Genomic DNA, 19,518 nt, shown 5'->3' with positions numbered 1-19,518 from the left:
CGGTCTGTCCAGTTCAAGCCCAAGCCTCTGGAGGGCAGGCAGGGGCTTGGGGAGGCAGTGGGTAGGAGAGAAGGAAACAGCTCCTTGCTAGTACTGCCGTAGGGCGGTGCTCCTTTCACGGTGCTCCAGGCAGCCCCACGTAATCAAGACAAAGGGGTGGGCCTTACTGTGTAGGCTGTGCCACCACTGTCCCCTCCAGGGAACCCCCTCAGGGCTTTTTAGCTGCCTTGACCTTCCTTTATGCTTGATCTCCCTAGAATACAAGCATTTTTTGAATCTTGATAAAATACATATAAAATTTACCATCATAACCATTTTTAACCATAAGTTCAATGGTTGTGGAATACAAGCATCTTTTTTTTTTTTGGCCACGCCGTATGGCTTGCAGATAGGACCCAGGCCCTCAGCAGTGAAAGCGTGGAGTCCTAACCACTGGACAGCCAGGGAATTCCAACAAGCGTTTTTTAAACAAGCAATTACATAGCACTTTCTAAGTGCCAAGCACTGTTCTAAGCCCTTTACAAATGTAAATTCAGTTAATTGTTATAATCCTCCAAATAGCCCTCTGTGGTAGGTACTGTAATTATCCTCATCTTACAAATGAGGAAACAGAGGTGTAGAGAGGTTAAATAATTGCCTGGCTAGTAAGCGGTGAGCGAGGGGCAGAGTGACATGCCCCCAGCTTGCAGATGGCTGTGGTGTCATCCCAGCCAAAGATGAAACCGGCAAGTCCTGGGTCCTTTGGGGATCATTGCCCTTGGTGGGGATTGGGAGGGTTGGCCAGGAGCCCCCCCCGGCAGGCCCAGATTTTAGGGGGTTCCTCTCGGGCTGAACCTGACCTGGTCTGGTCTACAGGGTCTGTAATGGTGAAATCCCCCCTGAACCGGGAACTGGTTGCCACCTATGAGGTCACTCTCTCAGTGATTGACAATGCCAGCGACCTACCAGAGCGCTCCGTCAGTGTGCCAAATGGTAAGGCTCCCCGCAGGCATCTCCCACATGATCCCATAGAGGGACAGGCCCAGAACCGGCACAGGCCTGGCCCCAGGGAGGGAGAAGCGGGACCCAGCTACGGGGCTGCCAGTCGTCAGGCTGCAGGAGGGGTGGGGGAGGTGGCAGCTACAGTGAGGCTGAGGGTGGCCCTGGGTCCCAGCTGTCAGGCAGAGCTCAGCAGTGGGGGATCCAGAAGCCCAGAATTGTGTGTGATCTTGAACTCCAAAGGCTCAGAGTAGGGAGAAGGCTTGGTAGAGGCTGGAAGGGGACTGAGAAAAGGATGGGTTGACAGAGACTTAGGTTGGAATCCCATTGTCAGAACTGGGAAGCAGGGTGTGGTTGGATGTGAGATCGGAACTTCAGATCTGATAAGAAGCCACCTGGTCAGGCCAGAGGAAGCAAAGAGCAAGGAAAGGTGAACTGAGGCCACAGACACCACAGTGGGGGACGCAGGCACCACGGCAGAGAAAAGAGGGGCGTGCATGCTGCCTTCTGCAGCTGGGCACAGGCCACCCTGCCTGCAGCTTGAGCCCGGACGGGCTGCTAGAGGCACTGGATTTTGTGTGGGCCAAGCAGGGAGCGGGGAGGAGGGTGTAGGGATGGGGTGGCCTCACGTGGACTCTGCCACGAGGCAAGGACAGCCGCTGGGGTGGGGAGATAGGCCTGGCAGATACTGGCTGCTTATCTTTACAGCCCAGAGGCCCAAGTTTTCAGGAAGGAAGGGCAGACCTGGTCATCTCCTATGGGTTGGCCAAAAAGTTCATTCAGGCTTTTCCATGGCATCTTACAGAAAAACCCGAACGAACTTTTTGGCCAACCCAATACTTGTCCCAGGCTCAGCGAGGCAAAGGGCCCAGGCTGGTTATGTGGAGGGAACAACTCAGGGGGGAAACAAAAGGCTGAATCATGGAAAGGGTCTTAAAGATCATCTTAGTCCTGTCTCATGGGACAGGTTAGGAAACTGAGGCACAGTGAAGGCCAGGGGTTCCACCAAGGTTACCCAGCCAGTTGGCAGAACCCGAGCCCCTTTCCCAGTGGAAGAGTGAGTGACCACACCAGAGGCGAGGGTCACATGCCATGCCACCACCTGAGGCTTGGGGCAAGCTTTAGGGAGTCCCAGGAGGACTGTGAGATGCTGCCATCCTCTCTGGGTTTGGCTGAGACTTAGGAAGGCCTGGCCCAGACACACTGGGGCCCATTCATGCCACTCTCACCCCCTGCCTCCACCCCAGCCAAGCTGACGGTCAACATCCTGGACGTCAATGACAACACGCCCCAATTCAAGCCCTTCGGGATCACCTACTACACGGAGAGGATCCTGGAGGGGGCCACCCCAGGCACCACGCTCATCGCTGTGGCAGCCGTGGACCCCGACAAGGGCCTCAATGGGCTGATCACCTACACCCTGCTGGACCTGATACCCCCGGGCTATGTCCAGCTGGAAGACTCCTCAGCAGGTAGGTGGGAAATCAGCCAGAGGAGGGTTGGGGAACATGTGTCTGTGCCTGCTTAGCCTCCAAGAGGGACCATGGCTTGCTTCTCACCCTCCAGTTGGAGCCTCTCAGTGGGCTAGGCCAGATCCAGTATGGCTAACATTCTAGTCACTCCCAGATGCCCAAACCACAGGCAAGGACAGAGTGCCTAGCTCTAGGTAGGGATGGAAGCCCCTTTCGGTGTCTGCTGGAAACCTGGAATATTCCATCACCCTCTCTACCATCCAACCTCCACAGTTAGTATCACTTAGGAAGCCAGAAGGCCAAGAGGGAAGTGTCCCAGAGGAGGTCCTCAGCGTGTTAGTGTACATTCCTTTGACTTGTGAATAGCTTTCTCACCCCTCCAGTGAGGAGAACAGCTGGATGCCAGTTATTCTCGGCCCTCTGGCCTGGGCAGTGCTGCCTGGCCACCCTCCTCCTTCAAGGGACCATACTCATCCCTCAGAGCCCCAGATCCCTCTCTTCATACTTCAGAGAGCTTCCACGAGTGAGGGGTGGCCAAAATGGCAGTGGGTGTCTCTGTGTCTTAGGGAAGGTCATTGCCAATTGGACAGTGGACTATGAGGAAGTGCACTGGCTCAACTTCACCGTGAGGGCCTCAGACAATGGGTCCCCGCCCCGGGCAGCTGAGATTCCTGTCTACCTGGAGATTGTGGACATCAATGACAACAACCCCATCTTTGACCAACTCTCCTACCAGGTGGGTGGCCAGGCCAACAAATTGGGTCTGGGACCTGCAGCCATTCCTTGGCACCTTTGGGCATCTTCCACTCCCACCCTGCCAGCCTTTAAGTCCCGTGGGAATGACCACCCATGAGTAGCTTGATGCTCTGGGTGGTCTGCATCCGTGAGTTTCTCGGGCAAGGGCAGAGACTCTAGGACTGACCATGGCCCATGCTTTCTCCCTGCCCACTGGGCTCCAGGAAGCCATCTTTGAGGATGTTCCTGTGGGCACAGTCATCCTGACGGTCACTGCTACTGACGCCGACTCAGGCAACTTCGCCCTCATTGAGTACAGCCTTGTGGACGGCGAGGGCAAGTTTGCCATCAGCCCCGCCACAGTGAGTGGGCAACGGAGGGCCTGGGTTTGGGGAGTGGGAAGTGGGAAGGGCCCAGGGTCACAGGCTGAGAAGCCACCAAAAGTGTTACAGTCATCCCCCTGTTTCTGGGTCCTGCCACCTGGACATCTATAGCCTCAGAGGTCTTTCAGCCAAGTTGGCAAGCCCTGTTCTCAGAGTCCCAGACATCCTGTAGACTGCGGTCTTTCTGTCCCAGGAGACGTGGGAGGAAGTGGCCAGTCTTTTGGAACTAGCCCCTTGTGGGACAAAAACTGAGATGTGTCTCCACCAGACCGGAAGACTTGATTCAAGTCCATGCGACTGCTTTTTGAAACTGTCAAAAAATAGGAAGCTCTGCAGAAAGTGGGCACGGTATTTGAGTACCTACTGTATACGTGGCCCTATCCTCAGTGCTGGGAGAGGGAAGAAGCGCCCATGGACACAGCCCCCATGCTCCCATGGGTCTCAGACTTGTGGGAATGCAGAAGCTCAAGAGAAAAGATGGGTGATGATTTTAAATGTCGGCAAATTGGTTCAAAGTTGCTCTTGCAGTACAGCGAGAGAGCCCTGTGGCCTGGGGGTGGCTGGCCAGGCAGGGCCTTCCCCAGTTGTGGGGCTGGAGCTGGACTTTCCCTCCCACCGCCTGCCCACATCCCCCTGCACTCTGCCCTTTCAGCAGGGTTTCTCTCCTTTTGGTGTGAACACTAAAACACACTCCTGGCCTGGCACTAGGAACAGTGAATACTTATGGAGTACTACTTTGTACCTGGCCAGGTAGTGAGCTCCAGCCTGGGCCATTCATCCCATCTCCAGGTGAACTGGGGTAGTAAGGTCCAGAAGAGCCACTAGAACGAGAGCTCCATGGGGCAGGGGCTGTTGTCTCTTCAGTGCTGTATCTCCAGAGCCCAGAACAGTGACTGCACATAGCAGATGCTCTAATAAATATCTGTTGAATTGATGAAGGACCTGACTCCACCCTCCCCCTACTAGGGTGACATCTATGTTCTGTCCTCTCTGGACCGGGAGAAGAAGGCCCACTATATCCTGACTGCCTTGGCCAAAGATAACCCTGGGGATGTAGCCAGCAACCGTCGAGAAAATTCGGTGCAGGTGAGGGACCCTTGCGTGGAGCAGAGACGCTAAGGACTGCCACTGTGGAGGCAGTAGGCAAAGCCTTTAGAGAATGGCTGCTGCAGGACAGGAGCAGAACCACCCTGGCCCCTCAAGAGATGTGGTGGCAGGAAGGAGAGGCAAGAGATTAGCTGGGGGTTCACGATGGCTGTGGCTTAGGGAGATGGGGACTCTGTAGGAGAAACTTCTTGTGTCAAACCCCTGCTAAGGCAGCTAAACATAACTGGGTGTAACCCAAATAAAGGCTGGGGCTCCACATGGCCCAGTGTCTCCATGACGTCCCATTGAAAGAAACACAGTGCAGCAACCAAACATAATTATAAAGCACTTATCTTTATGTCTCTTAAAGAACATTCATGAGGGATCAAATTCACAACCCCATTTCCATTCCAGGTCTACTGTCCACACAGTTGCTCTGGGGAGGCCAGCATCCCACCTTTAGGCTCTGTCCCCATTTCCATCCAGAGTCCCACACCTCAAGACTTCGCTTTCTCTTTCTTCCTCCCCCTTCTTTCTGCCCTTTCCAGTCCTGTCTTTCTGTATTCAGTTCTTCCAATTCTCAGCAATAACCTAACCATCCAAAGAAAAGTCTCCTGAAGGGTGGGGAGGTGAGAAGCTGGGTGGGCAAAGAAGAATTCCCTTGGGCAGGTAGGCAACAGGGCTGGGAGCACTCACACATACCTGCATTCTGTCCTGTCACATAGGCATGTGCTGCACTGGGAAAAGCACAGTGTTCGTAGTCAGAAGACTAAGGTTCCACTAGCTGAGTACACTGCATTTGTCCTGTAACCTCTCTGAGCCTCGGTTGTCAAAGCTGCAGGGAGTGGAGGGCAGGGGCAGTGATGATGCCTGCCTCCCAGCCTGGTGGTGAGTCCAGGAGATGGGAGGTGGGAAAGCGCTTTGTGCACCGAAAGGGGTTCTTAAAATCATGGCTGTGAAGGGCTCTGTTACGGACGCAGTCAGGCAGGGCCACAGCAGCCAGGGAAAAAGGGCCCCCTGGTGTATCCATAGGACCTGCCCTGGGCTCTGGGGTCAGCAGACGGAGCCAAGTCCCAGGCCAGACACAAATCCCAGTCAAGAGGGGCCTTTGGGAGTGGAGGAATCACAGTCGAGCATTAAGGTCCAGAAATTAGAGTCAGATATATGGGGCCACTGTGGGAAGGAACAGAGGACAGAGTAGGAGATAGGTGGGGAGGAGTCCCTGCTTCAGGACCCAGACACAGATTACCTGTTAACCAGGTAAACCAGTTGCTGAGCATTTACTCAGGCCAGGGACTGCGCATATACCATCACGGACAAGCCTCACAAGCCCCTGAGAGATAAAATCCTATTGTCCCCAACGTACACCTAAGGAAACTGAGGGTCAGGGGGTTAAATAAATAGTTTGGGGTCAGACTAAACAGTGGGCACTGTCCACCGCGGCTTAATCCTGTGTGACCGGGTCACCTGAAGCAGCCCCCAATATGCTCCTGACCTTTGAGCTCAACCTCCCCTCCAGGTGGTAATCCAGGTGCTGGACATTAATGACTGCCGGCCACAGTTCTCCAAGCCCCAGTTCAGCACGAGCGTGTATGAGAATGAGCCAGCGGGCACCTCCGTCATCACCATGATGGCCACCGACCAGGATGAGGGCTCCAATAGGGAGCTGGCCTACTCCCTCGAGGGCCCGGGTGTGGGTACGTAGCCTGCTCCGCACTGATGATGCCTTAGGGGGTGGGAGGGGCAGGCTGCCTTACTGCAGCCCCAGGCCAGGCGGAAGAGGGGGAGGAGGGGGAGGAGGAGGGATGGGAAGGATGGCTCAGCCGGAGCCATGCCCTGCTCTCCTGCCCCCACCTGCCAGAGGCCTTCCACGTGGACATGGACTCGGGCCTGGTGACCACAAAGCGGCCACTGCAGTCCTACGAGAGGTTCAACCTGACCGTGGTGGCCACGGATGGCGGACAGCCCCCACTCTGGGGCACCACCATGCTCCTGGTGGAGGTCATCGACGTCAACGACAACCGCCCCGTCTTCGTGCGCCCACCCAACGGCACCATCCTCCACATCAGAGAGGTACTGCTGTCCCCCGGGGCCTCCTGCTACCTACACCCCCTTCCAGGATTCAGCCCGCTTCTCCATCCTGCAGTCATCCTGCAGTCTGAGAGGGTAAAGGGGCCCCCACTGCAAAACCAGGGAAACTGAGGCCAGAGTAGGGAACGGGCCAGCTCAGTGCCACACAGGGCAGTACTGAAGTCGTTAGTAAGAAGGGCTGGGCCAGCAGAAGCTCTTGGATTCACATCAGACTCTATCGCTTACCAGCCAAATGACCTCGAGCAAGTAACTTCTCTGAGTCTGTTTTTTCATCTGCAAAGTGGGACTTATAATAGTAGATGCCCCATCTCTTGCTCCTAAATGTCTGCCAAGAAGGACAGTCTCCCCGCAAGTCACTTCCCCTATACTTGTCTCAAAATAAACACATAGCCCCTTCCGTCTGTCTGTTGTTTCTGCTGATACCAGTGTGTAGACAGCCTGGGACTTGAGGATGAGCATCAAAATAAGAAACAAGGGGAAGTGGCTGAGCTTCTGACTATCTCCAATTCTTCTTTCATGCCTTGCTCTCAATTGTCTTGTAAAGATGGGGAAGTACTCCTTTGACTCCTGCCCTTCCCCTCCTTCCTCTCAGCACCCAAGCCCAAAATGCTCCTTGGTAGAATACTTGGGGTGTCTCCCACTTGTTCTTTGCTCCCCAAACTTCAGCATGTCTCCACATCTCAGAATGTCAGTGTTAAGTCCTTGCTGTCACTCTATCTCCTCTTTGAGGTCCCACAAGAGAAATTTCTCCCAGAGCTGAGCTCTAGGAAACTCTATGCTTTTACCTTGTGATTTGCCCTTTCCTGTGTCTACTGCAATGATGCAGTGGCCCTCTTTGCTTTGCCCACTAGGGAGCTCATAGTGGTCAGTCCACCGTGAATGATGTTGCAGGGACTTAGCACACACGCCTTATCTCCCATCCCTCAGTTTCCATCTTCCTGCCAACCATTTTTTTCTTTACCCTGATTTTTTTAAACTTATTTACTCTTATTATTGTGTATACATTCTTGTAAGCTGCCTCAAATCTTTTTTTGTAGAGTGAGGCAGGGTATCAATTAACAATAATCTAGTTCTTTTGCATGCCAAAGCCCCCCTTTTACTTAGTTTTTTCCCTTCAAGGGGTCCCTATTTTGAAAGATTCATGTCTCCCAAACAACCAGCATTTGTTAAGTAATTATCTCTGTCATCCCACTTTCTGTCAATTAGATGTAACTGCCATTTGGAGTTTCTGATTGTCGTGATCAATGAGATAAACAGTGAAACCATGCTGAGCTGAAAATTTTTGAACTAAAAGCAAAGAAACTTGTTTTTTTCTTGTGCCCTTGGCAGCCTTTTCATGGGTCAATGTCTGACGTAAATTGGGTTTTTTGATATCTCAGACTTAACTCAAAGAACTCGGGGGGCTGAGGCACAGAGAGGTGAAGTGACATGTCTAGGTCACATGGTGATTTAGTAACAGATTAGCATGCACATGTCCAGTCTCTAGCCACCATGTCATACCATGTCACCCTACCTGCATGCCCCCCATTTTCAGGTACCCCATTGGGTGGATGGTGTTGTTTGGGGATACCTAGAACTCCTGTGATTGGGGTAGCAGAGAGCAAGGCAGACCTGGGAACAGAGGGTGGCTGTGGCCTCAGCTTTGGGATTCCCCTTCTGTCTTCTAAACCTCAGCATGCAGTGGGATCGGAGGGATGGGATAGCCCCTGGAAGGGTGTCATCCTGAGAGAGTCTGCAGCATGGTGGATCCCAGGCTGGACTTTCAGTGGGCAGTGGCCTTAGCTGGGGGTGGGGTGAAGGGATGTTCTGGCAGGTGCTCAGACTCCGGGAGCATCCAGCCAAGCAGACAGGCGTTTCCTAAGGATGCTAGGTGGCGAGGACATTCTGATAGGGGAGGAGAAAGAACAAGAGCTCCATCGGGTCTGGGAGCTGGGATGCTCTCAAGATGCCCCAGGAGCCTCCCTCCCGTGCCCCCTGTAGGAGATCCCACTGCACTCCAACGTGTATGAGGTCTATGCCACAGACAAGGACGAGGGCCTCAATGGGGCCGTGCGCTACAGCTTCCTGAAGACAACAGGCAACCGGGACTGGGAGTACTTCACCATCGACCCAATCAGCGGGCTCATCCAGACCGCGCAGCGCCTGGACCGAGAGAAGCAGGCAGTGTACAGCGTAAGGGGGTGGGGCCTGGCACGAGGGGTGGGGCCCAGTGTGAGGGGCGGGGCCGAAGAAGAGACTGCTCTGGGCACAGGACCACCATGCCCCCACCAAGAATGTCTGCGAGGGTAGTGACCTGTCCTCTGGGGATGCCTGCCTGGGGCCCTTCATCTCTTCCTCTGACTGCACTTCTCCGCTCCCCCAGCTCATCCTGGTGGCCAGCGACTTGGGCCAGCCGGTGCCTTATGAGACTATGCAGCCGCTGCAGGTGGCCCTGGAGGACATCGATGACAACGAACCCCTCTTCGTGAGGCCTCCGGTGAGCTCACCCATCCCCCGCACTGGTCACACCCACACAGGGACTCACCTGCCTGCAAGCACACGTGTACACACTTTCCTGTGCCGTAGACACACGTGGTTACACGTGGAAACTGCACAGCACTTCACAGAACAAATATTTATTGAGCAGCTACTATGTCAAGGCACTATCCAGCAGTCAAAAAAGCAGACAAAAATGCCTGACTCGTGGAGCTGACATTCCCATGTTTGTATATGCGCTCACACAAGAAGCCTGAAAATCAGTTCTGCTTTAGTGAGCTGGGGCTGAACCTCTTCATGTGGACTCAGACTCTCTAACTTGGTGGTTTTTTCTTCTTGTGTGCACCTAGGATGTAATGTTCCCTGGAGACTGTGTGTGTGTGTGTGTGTGTGTGTGTGTGTGTGTGTGTGTGTGAGAGAGAGAGAGAGAGAGACAGAGAGAGAGAGCGCACTCAAGCTCATGCCCTCCTCATTCAAACATCCATCTAAGTGCTGGGAGACTTCAGAGAATGTGCCAAGCCCAGCCCTGCCCTCATGGCGGATGTCAGGATGTCACGGGTGACACTCCCTGAGGGCAGAGCTGGAGTGTCTCCGGCCCAGCCCTTGCTCCCTTGAGGTTACAGCAATTTCTCTCACCCCACAAGGCCTGGGCAAAAAACTCCCTCAGCACCCACAAAAACACTGCCTAGGGCCCTCTGGCAGGAGCCAGAAGCTCAGGCCTTCCCTTGGCCTCCCATGACCTCCCTCTCCCCCTGCAGAAAGGCAGCCCCCAGTACCAGTTGATGACAGTGCCCGAGCACTCACCACCTGGCACCCTCGTGGGCAACGTGACAGGCGCTGTGGACGCAGACGAGGGCCCCAACGCCATCGTGTACTACTTCATCGCAGGTGAGGCCTGATGGGGCTAGTGCCTACCTACCCTGGGGCTGGAGATGACCCAAATATGCCCCCGCCCTGCCCCTCACGCTGTGCCATGGTCCCCCCCCTCAGCCGGCGACGAAGAGAAGAACTTCCAGCTGCAGCCCGACGGGCGTCTGCTGGTGCTGCGGGACCTGGACCGGGAGCGCGAAGCTGTCTTCTCCTTCATCGTCAAGGCCTCGAGCAATCGCAGCTGGACACCTCCCCGTGGGCGCTCCCCAGGCCTGGACCTGGTCACTGACCTCACCCTACAGGAAGTGCGTGTCGTGCTGGAGGACATCAACGACCAGCCACCACGCTTCACCAAGGCTGAGTACACTGCAGGTGCAGGGACCAGAGCCTGGGCCTGGGGTGTGGGATGGCCTCTGCTCTGCCGCTTACACCCGCCTGCCCATTCCTGCAGGAGTGGCCACCGACGCTAAAGTGGGCTCAGAGTTGATCCAGGTGCTGGCCCTGGATGCAGATATTGGCAACAACAGCCTCGTCTTCTACAGCATCCTGGCCATCCACTACTTCCGGGCCCTTGCCAATGACTCTGAGGATGTGGGCCATGTCTTCACGATGGGTAGGGGCTCCAGCCACTTCATGGACTATCGTCTGGAGGAGATATGGTCTGTAGGGTTACCCCAGGGTATAGGTGGCTGGCCAGCCAACCAGCCGTGTCAGTCCTTCCATTCACCCACCCACCCATCCATCCATCCTTCAGCCAGCCAGCCATTATCTGTTAATCCTTTCATTCATCCACCTATCTTTTGATCTGTTCTCTAATCCATCTATCCATCTCTACATCTACCCAACCACTTTCTTCTCTTCTTTCTTCTTCCCGTCTCCTCATCCATCCATCCACCCACCCACCCACTGAACAATCCATCAATCCACCCACCCATTCATCTGTCCACCCATCCATCCATCCTCTCATTCATCCATCTGCCCACCCATCTACCCATTTGTCCAACCATCCATCCATCCATCCTCCCTTTCTCCTTTCCATATATCCACCTATCTTTCCGTTCGTGCACCTCACCCTCGCCTGCATCAGGCATTGTGCTAGGTAGGCACTGGGGAGCCAGAATTCTCCCCAAGTGTACAAAGCACACTTGTATGTAAAAGTATGCATGTTTGCTTGTGAATTTGCCTGTGTGGATAGCTGAGCATCTCTTTGTTAGGTTCTAGAACGTGTCCCAGTGGGTGTCACATTACCACACCTCCAGCTCCAGCCCCTTCCCTGCTCTTCTCTGCCCACAGCAATCAATCCAGCCTCCTTGGCCTGGCTTTCAAGGCTCACCAGGTCTTCTTCCTAATCCCTCTTTCTGGTTTCACAGCCCCTTACTACCCTTAAGGGCACTGTGCCCACCCAGGCTGAACTGCTCACCATCCCTTCAGCCTGCTCCACACCATCCTCCCCCGGCCTTCTCCTGGAATACCACCCTGACCTTCAACTCTGCCTTCGGATATGCTCCCGATAACCACCCTTTGAAGTCTAGTTCATGTGTTGCCGCCTCCAGTCACACAACCAGACACCATCCCTTTGTCCTCTGAGTTCCCACTGCTCTTACCTTAATAAGCATAGAGAGGCTTGCTAAAGGTCACAAAGCTAGAAAGGGGCAGATTTTGAACCCAGGTCTACTGTCTTTTAAGAGAAGACTATGCTGTACCACTGCTGGTCATCTCTCAGCTATGGTTGTGGAATTACGAAGCACATGGGTATATGTAAGAGACAGAGAGATGATACTGAGGGAACTCAGAAGTGTTCTATAGCATCCCAGCATGGGACAGCAGAGTCCCAAACTTGTCCAAGTTGTGTTTTAATATGCAGCATGTTTAAATAAAAACTTAGAATTCTCCAGAAAAAGTTCACCACCCCTGGGCTTTCCCTACAGGGAGTGTGGATGGCATCCTGCGCACCTTCGACCTCTTCATGGCCTACAGCCCTGGCTACTTTGTAGTGGACATTGTGGCCCGGGACCTGGCAGGTCACAATGACACAGCCGTCATTGGCATCTACATCCTGAGGGATGACCAGCGGGTCAAGATCGTCATTAATGAGATCCCCGACCGCGTGCGTGGCTTCGAGGAGGAGTTCATCCGCCTGCTCTCCAACATCACCGGTGCCATCGTCAACACTGATGACGTGCAGGTACCCCATGGAACCCACCCTGGGTCTAGGGGCAGTGGAGGGAGAAGGGGGACCAGGCCGCAGGGACAGGGCATTGCAGAGAGGTCAGGGGTATGAAAGGGATCAGTCATTTCCTAGATGCATGGCCTTGGGAAAGTCCTTCCGAGTCTCTGGGTCTCAGTTTCCTCATCTGTAAAACGGGAGCTAATAGTAGTGCCTGGTTCAGTGACTGGCATCGAGCTTGGTCCCTGGTGAGCATTCAGTAGTGATGGGTTTACTGGCAGGGTAGGGCAGGAGAGGCTGCTAGAAGAGGCGCCCATCCCATCCCTTGCTCCTGCTGCACACCCCATGATGCCCCTTCTTGCCTAGTTCCACGTGGACAAGAAGGGTCGGGTGAACTTCGCACAGACAGAGCTGCTTATCCACGTGGTGAACCGCGAAACCAACCGTATCCTGGACGTGGACCGGTGGGTGGGCGTCTGTGCTCAGCCTGTCTTTCGGTCTGCCTCCCTGCCCTGGAAGTCAGAGAGGGGACCCACTAAGGAGGCACGGATAACGCCATCAGGCCTGCTGTATGGGGGCTCTAACCCAGACATGGGCAGGGCAGGTAGAGAGAACACAGTCTGGGTGTATGAGCAGAGCTCCACCCCCCTGAGCCTTACTTTCCCCATGTGTGAAATGGGAGTATTACAGCAATTGTGAGCATCAGCCAGGAGCTTGTGTGAAGGGATGGTAAACCCTGTAAGATACAAAGCTATCCGAGCTGGGTGGGCCTTAATCTTGCAAGGCTTCGTCGGGGGTGAATGTGGGGGCAGGCTGGCCTGAGTGGGACGGGCTCTCGCGGAACGGCGGAGGATGGGAGCTGAGGCCCCTGCCCCTCGCCCAGGGTGATCCAGATGATCGATGAAAACAAGGAGCAGCTGAGGAATCTATTCCGGAACTACAATGTCCTAGACGTGCAGCCCGCCATCTCTGTCCGGCTGCCCGATGACATGTCCGCCCTGCAGGTACCCCTGGTGACACCACCCCCACCATCCCCTTGTTGCCCTGGGTGCTCTCAGCCACTCATCCCTGGTCCTGCTGCCCTAGATGGCGATCATCGTCCTGGCCATTCTCCTCTTCCTGGCTGCCATGCTCTTCATCCTCATGAACTGGTACTACAGGACCGTGTGAGTGACCCCTACGTGCCCTGCCTTTTGAGATAGGCTGACCAGCCCCGCTGCTGGGACAGTCACGGAGGCAGGCAGGGCCATCAGGCCCTGAGACGCCAGCCCAGCCGCAGCCTCCTTCACCAGCCCCTCTGCTTCTTTCCAGACACAAGAGGAAGCTCAAAGCCATCGTGGCTGGCTCGGCAGGTCAGAGGGCTGTGATGGGTGGGGAGGTGGGAGGGCACGAGGGGCCCCTGAGGGCCTAGGGTGACAGCCCAGGCCCCATAGGGCTGGCTCAGGCCCAGCTCCCCAGCCCCAGCAGGGTCTACCCTCCCCTCACGCCCCAACCCTTCTCCTGCAGGGAATCGCGGCTTCGTTGACATCATGGACATGCCCAACACCAACAAGTATTCCTTTGACGGGTGAGTGAGAAGTGGTGTCCCTGAACCCTGCCGGGTGCACTTTGGGGAGACCCACCCAGGACCCAGCTGCGGTGGAGAAGTCCCCGCTGCCTCTCAAGCACTGAGGGCATCATGGACTGGCTGAAACCTGGGGTGTGGGCGCCCCCTGCTGGGCCGGGTACCCCTCTCTCTCCACCGAGTTGGGCTCCCCACCCTGACTGGGTCCCAAGTTCCAGGGGGCGTAGGCTTTGGGCATCGGATACAGGGCGAGGCCTCTGCACCAAAGCTGATCCAGATGGACACATTGTCCTGGTTCTAGCAGGATCCTGAGGCGGGAGGACGCACCCACGGGTACCACAGGCAAGGGCCCTGCTTCTCAAGGCCCTGAAGCCCCAGTCCTGTGAAAAGCACAACTACGGCCCAGGAACCGGGGTGGAGGGGGGGGTTTTAGGGGCGAGGCTTCAAGGGCATCTGTCCACTCGAGCCTGCCTTCCTCACCCTCCCGTCAACCCCACTCCCCACCTGCAGGGCCAACCCCGTGTGGCTGGATCCTTTCTGCCGGAACCTGGAGCTGGCTGCCCAGGCAGAGCATGAGGATGACCTGCCGGAGAACCTGAGTGAGATCGCCGACCTGTGGAGCAGCCCTACCCGCACCCATGTGAGCCCAGGCCTGGGCCGGGGCAGGGATGGGGTGTGGACAGTCAGGAGGGACAGGGTGGAGGTAGCGTACGGTCTTTGCCATCGCTGGCCAAGGAGCTGGGTGGCTGGGGGGAACCGGTCCACTGCCCTGCACGCGCACGCGCGCTGTCTACCTCAGCTCCAGCTAACGCGCCCCCCTCTCCCCAGGGAACTTTTGGGCGTGAACCAGCAGCAGTCAAGCCTGATGATGACCGGTACCTGCGGGCGGCCATCCAGGAGTATGACAACATTGCCAAGCTGGGCCAGATCATCCGGGAGGGGCCCATCAAGGTGAGCCCTCCTTGCAGCTCCTGCACCCAGACCCCTGGCTGAGCTCGGACTTACTCCAGAGGATGCAGGGAGCGGGGAGGATCCTGGGAAACAGCTTTCTCCACCTCTAGGGACTTAGCTAGACCTGCCCTCCACGGGGACAAGAACACCAAGGCAGAGAGGGGCCAGGGCCCCTGGCTGATAAGGAGCTGCTTCAGCCTGCAGTGTCCCGGAGGCCGGGACTCTGAGATACAAGCCCACGTGGGTTCTGGCTGGCCGCTGTCACCAGGCTCTGCTCTCAGTCCTCTACCCTAGGATCAGACAGCCTGTACATCCTACACTCCCCGAGTGCCTTCCATCACCCCCACCCGAGTTATGGGAGTGAGTGATGGGCGGGGCAGGCAGGGGAGGGCCTTGGTTGGGGGTTAACCCTTTCCCTCCCCCAGGGCTCGCTGCTGAAGGTGGTCCTGGAGGATTACCTGCGGCTCAAAAAGCTCTTTGCACAGCGGATGGTGCAAAAAGCCTCCTCCTGCCACTCCTCCATCTCCGAGGTAGCGGGTGGGCCGGGAGCTGTGTGCTGTGCCCCAGCCCTGGGGGTGCTGTCTCTCTCTCTTGTTCATCCTCCTCGGAGTCTCGAGATCAGCAGCTAGGGCCCAAGACTGCACTGGGCGGGGGTTCAGAGACTCAGACAGCGGGCTCTGCTTCTGCTATCTGGCCTCCACAGCGGGCTTCCCCAGGGGTGGGTGGGTGTTGAGGCAGTGTTTCTTAGATTTGACGCGCCCCAAGAAGATACCTTTGAGAGGTGATGTCATTTTAAGAAAGTGGCTGTAGGGTCAAATAGATATCCATATTTATTTGCCTGCGGTGATACGTCAACACTTTAGAAAGCCAGACTTTATCTAAAAACCCAGATTTGGCCAGCTGAACAGCTCCACACAGGACAAAAGCGCCATTTGTGAGTCTCTGCTCTACCTTACTAATCCCCTCCAGCTTCAACTGTGGACACTTCCCAGCTGGCCACAGTTAGGAGTTGATCCTGCTTAAGGCCAACGTGGTAACAAACCCAGATTCCACAACTGCAGTCACAGGGTCTTTATAGATCAAAGTGAATACAGGAGATATGAAAGATTCTCATAGGAAGCCCGTGCTCTGGAGAACGCATCTGTAGCCCCAGAAGTATCCATGGCTCCCCTTTGTACCCAGTTTGAGAAACACTGTCACAGGCCGCACAGACCTGCTGCGGCACGAGCTCAGGGTTCCTCGTGTGCAGCAGGGAGGCAACAGGCCCATAGCAGGTGGGACTCGGGGCCATCCACCTGCTCAGGGCCTGGCCCTGCCCTGAACACGTGGGGGTCCCGGCCTCTTGCAGCTGATCCAGACTGAGCTGGAAGAGGAGCCGGGGGAGTGCAGCCCCGGCCAGGGCAGCCTGCGCTTCTGCCACAAGCCGCCTACGGAGCTCAAAGGGCCAGACGGGATCCACGTGATGCACGGCAGCACGGGCACACTGCTGGCCACCGACCTCAACAGCCTGCCCGAAGATGACCAGAAGGGCCTGGGCCGCTCACTGGAGACGCTGACCACCGCCGAGGCCAGCGCCTTCGAGCGCAACGCCCGCACCGAGTCCGCCAAATCCACGCCCCTGCACAAGCTTCGCGACGTGATCATGGAGAGCCCCCTGGAGATCACAGAGCTATGACTAGATGGGGGGAGCCCGACGGGTATGAGCAGCCCAACCCCACCCCTCCCGGGGCAAGAGCGGGGGCAGGACCTCCGGGCAGGGGGAGGGGCCCTCCCCCCGCAGCTCTGGGCGCGCAGCCTTGGGTTGGCCCAGCAGCAGGGCCCACGTCAGCTGCTCAGATTCCGCTTTTGCCAGACGCTCATTCGGCATCTGATCTCTACCTTCATAAAATTTGTTATTTTTTTAAGAAAACCAAACAGAAATGGTGAGTATCTAAGAACGAGGTAAGGAGGGTCACCGAGAGCCCAGGAGTCTGAGGATCATCTCAGCCCAGGCTGAGCTGAAAGAGGCCAAGCCGGCCCTCTTCCCCTCCCGCCCCGCCTCACGGCACAGGAGTCCAGCACCGGGGAGGGAGCCCAGAGCAGGCATACCCTGCCTGGCCTTGACTCTCTGACTCCAGTTCAAGTCCCAGTGCATTTCTGCCACATCCCTGGCCGGACATCCAGGTGGGGGCAGTGAGTAATCCCTGCTTCCCCACACAGACGTGGTCAATGTCAGCCAACGGCGTTCTCTCCATTTCACTGGCTTTCCAAACGTGCCGGGCTCATAAAACGACTGATGTTCCCTTGGGTTTTGAATATAGAGTGTTCGTGTGTATTCCTTTTTTAAATTAAGTTATTCCCTCCATATTCTCCCCTTGGTTTTGTTCAACTGATACGCACTGAACGTTTCTGGAATGGTCTGAATTTAAAAAAAAAAAAAAAAAAAAAAAAGCAAGTCACAAGGAACCGGCAAGTCACTCTGGCTCTGGTAAACTACCCGTGGGGCTGGGCCGGGGGGTTGGGGGATAAGTACAGGGCAGCTCTGGACCCACCTTTGGGGGCACTTCCCTGACCACTTGCCCACTGCTGGCCCCAGGTCCGTCAGGGAGGACCAGAGGGCATTTTCTTTCTCTGGCCAAACGGGGCCATAGGACTGCTGGGCACTTACAGGTTCACGGCCTCGGAGCTCATCAGCAGCCAAACTCTTCTGGCTGAGGTGTCACAGAAACATTCGGCCTCTGGTTGACAGACTTTATTGTTAAATCACAGAAATTTTAGTGCAAAACAAACAAAAAAATCGGTAAGTAAGTTCATTTAATAGCAACTGCACATCTTGCTGTCTGTCTGTCTCCTGGCAACTGGAAGTGGAGGAGAAGATGCAGCCAAACGGGAGAGAAGGCAGGGCGACGGCTGAGGCCCCAGGCCAGCAGCCCCTCTACCTGGAAGCCAGAGGCTTAGGAGCTTGTCATCCACATTTATTTGCAGGTCAAAAAGACCATCTGCAAGGAGGGGGTCAGAGGGAAGGGGGCTGTACTGCCCAGAGCAACGGGGGCGCTGGGCAGCAGGGTGGACACAAGAGCAGGCATGACGCAGTCACCACTGTCCACACACACAAAAGCAGGCCCCCCAGGACCTCCACAAAGAGCTAGCAGGTTACATTCAGGCAGATTTTTTCCCCTCCCACCCCAAACCACAGAACTCCAAACAAACAAACAGGGCCATCAACCAGGAAAGACAGGAAACCCGAATCAAAGGCTGACCCAAGGGTAGCGAGCCCGGCCCCACCAGGTCTCTTGAACAGCTACTTCCAGCAGCTCTATTACAGTGAGAACCACATTGTTTGTTTGTTTAAAAAGCCTAGTAATTATTCTGAGTCTCTCATCTTTCATATAAAACTGCCTTTGTCTGTCTGGCAGTCAGCAGGCCCACGAAGAGGGAAGGTCCCTCCTTAGAGCAGGCCTCCAGAGGCCTCAGCACCCAAGGCCTATCCAGGAGGACGGACAACCTCAGTCAAGAGGCTCTGGCTCATGCCCACAGCCCGAGCCCCCTCTCCTCCTCCGGGTAACCACTATGCAGGGACAGACTCAAAAGACCTCCAGTGTACGGTATGTCGGCATCCATCTAGCAGAGAGGAAAGGGACACTGAAGCAGCTACGCCAGCGGCATGCTGACAGCAATGCTAAGATGAGGGCGAGAAGAAAGGGACTGAGGGAGAGGGGTCCTATTATTTTTATAACAACAAAGCCAACAGATCTGTGTGTTCGTTCCCCCAGACACACAAGCAGGAAAAGATGCTGCAGTTTCTCTAAGACGGACCGTGCCTTCTAGTTCCACACGTGACGTCTGCAATGCTCGACAGCCTGACAGGAGAGAGGAAACAGTTTAGTCTGCAGGTGACAAACCCTACCCCTGGCCCATTAGCGCATCAGCCGGCACCCAAAAATGGGACCCGCTATCCTGTCCCAGATCAGCCGGGATGGCACCAGATGCTAAAGACCTGGGACAGCATCTCATTTAAACTCGGGGATAGTAGGTGGCTATGAGTTTCGGGGACTCATAAGGCAAGAGTCCAGAGCAGTGGATGAACAGCACCCCTACAGGTAGGACCCAGGACCCCCTTCCTCTGGTTACACACCCGAGCCCCTCCATCGAGGCCCCCAAGGCAGAACTCCTCACCCAAGAGTCAGAGGTATACACCAGCTCAGGCCAGCTCAGAAACGGGCCCGGGTACCCAGGAGGGCGACAGAAATCCACTCCACCACTGACCGTGCTACAGGGTGAGGGTGCTGGGGCAAGGGGCTCGGCAGGGTGGGCCTCCCCATCCTCCCTGCAGCGGCCCTGACGCCGGCTCACTGGTCATGAAGAACCCCCACGAGGAAGCAGAAGCAGCACAAAAAGGAACATTAACTAACAGAGGCTGAGCCGAAACATCCCCACCCAGGAACGCAGCATGGGTCACCCAGCAGTAGCTGCCCAGCCAGGAGCCAACTCCCAGGCCGTTCAAGAAGAGCTCCGCTGAGCCCTGGGTGAAGATTCAGGCCGGGCGCCAGCCGGGGCAAGAGTGACCCAAGAGGCATGAGGCCTTGTGCAAGAATCCGATGGGCTTTGTGCAATCCCTCGGGTGACCTCATGCAAATCTGACCCTGTCACCAGGGGACTGAAGGCAAAAGCAAGAAAGTGGAAGCAAAGAACACTGAAGAACGTCCACTGCCACTGCTCCCTCCTCAAAGACAAGAATGCAGTGAGCCCGGCTTTTGCTGGTGGCCG

At 55.9% G+C, this 19,518-nt stretch overlaps 2 protein-coding genes across 2 annotated transcripts in view; one reads left to right on the top strand and one right to left on the bottom strand.

The window, feature by feature from the left end:
- CDH23 (cadherin related 23) overlaps positions 1-17,109 on the top strand; it is a 452,031-nt gene extending 434,922 nt beyond the window's left edge. Inside the window, exons 49-70 of the mRNA XM_059900605.1 lie at positions 856-972; positions 2,226-2,450; positions 3,017-3,186; positions 3,410-3,547; positions 4,535-4,654; positions 6,174-6,351; positions 6,516-6,727; positions 8,726-8,917; positions 9,108-9,221; positions 9,979-10,108; positions 10,211-10,462; positions 10,542-10,703; positions 12,019-12,275; positions 12,624-12,721; positions 13,141-13,261; positions 13,344-13,423; positions 13,569-13,609; positions 13,764-13,824; positions 14,332-14,461; positions 14,650-14,772; positions 15,198-15,302; positions 16,121-17,109. Coding sequence (XP_059756588.1) covers positions 856-972; positions 2,226-2,450; positions 3,017-3,186; positions 3,410-3,547; positions 4,535-4,654; positions 6,174-6,351; positions 6,516-6,727; positions 8,726-8,917; positions 9,108-9,221; positions 9,979-10,108; positions 10,211-10,462; positions 10,542-10,703; positions 12,019-12,275; positions 12,624-12,721; positions 13,141-13,261; positions 13,344-13,423; positions 13,569-13,609; positions 13,764-13,824; positions 14,332-14,461; positions 14,650-14,772; positions 15,198-15,302; positions 16,121-16,447 — 3,353 coding nt within the window. The 3' untranslated portion in view covers positions 16,448-17,109. The remainder of the gene's footprint in view (positions 1-855; positions 973-2,225; positions 2,451-3,016; positions 3,187-3,409; positions 3,548-4,534; positions 4,655-6,173; positions 6,352-6,515; positions 6,728-8,725; positions 8,918-9,107; positions 9,222-9,978; positions 10,109-10,210; positions 10,463-10,541; positions 10,704-12,018; positions 12,276-12,623; positions 12,722-13,140; positions 13,262-13,343; positions 13,424-13,568; positions 13,610-13,763; positions 13,825-14,331; positions 14,462-14,649; positions 14,773-15,197; positions 15,303-16,120) is intronic.
- Positions 17,110-17,488: 379 nt separating this feature from the next.
- PSAP (prosaposin) overlaps positions 17,489-19,518 on the bottom strand; it is a 32,303-nt gene continuing 30,273 nt past the window's right edge. The window contains exon 14 of the mRNA XM_059900606.1: positions 17,489-18,611. Within this exon, the coding sequence (XP_059756589.1) occupies positions 18,576-18,611 (36 nt within the window). The 3' untranslated portion in view covers positions 17,489-18,575. The remainder of the gene's footprint in view (positions 18,612-19,518) is intronic.

This window comes from Balaenoptera ricei, chromosome 16 (genome assembly GCF_028023285.1).
Source record: "Balaenoptera ricei isolate mBalRic1 chromosome 16, mBalRic1.hap2, whole genome shotgun sequence".
Taxonomy (NCBI): Eukaryota; Metazoa; Chordata; class Mammalia; order Artiodactyla; family Balaenopteridae; genus Balaenoptera; species Balaenoptera ricei.
Note: the sequence above shows the minus strand (reverse complement) of the source record. Positions and strands in the feature narration are given on the sequence as shown.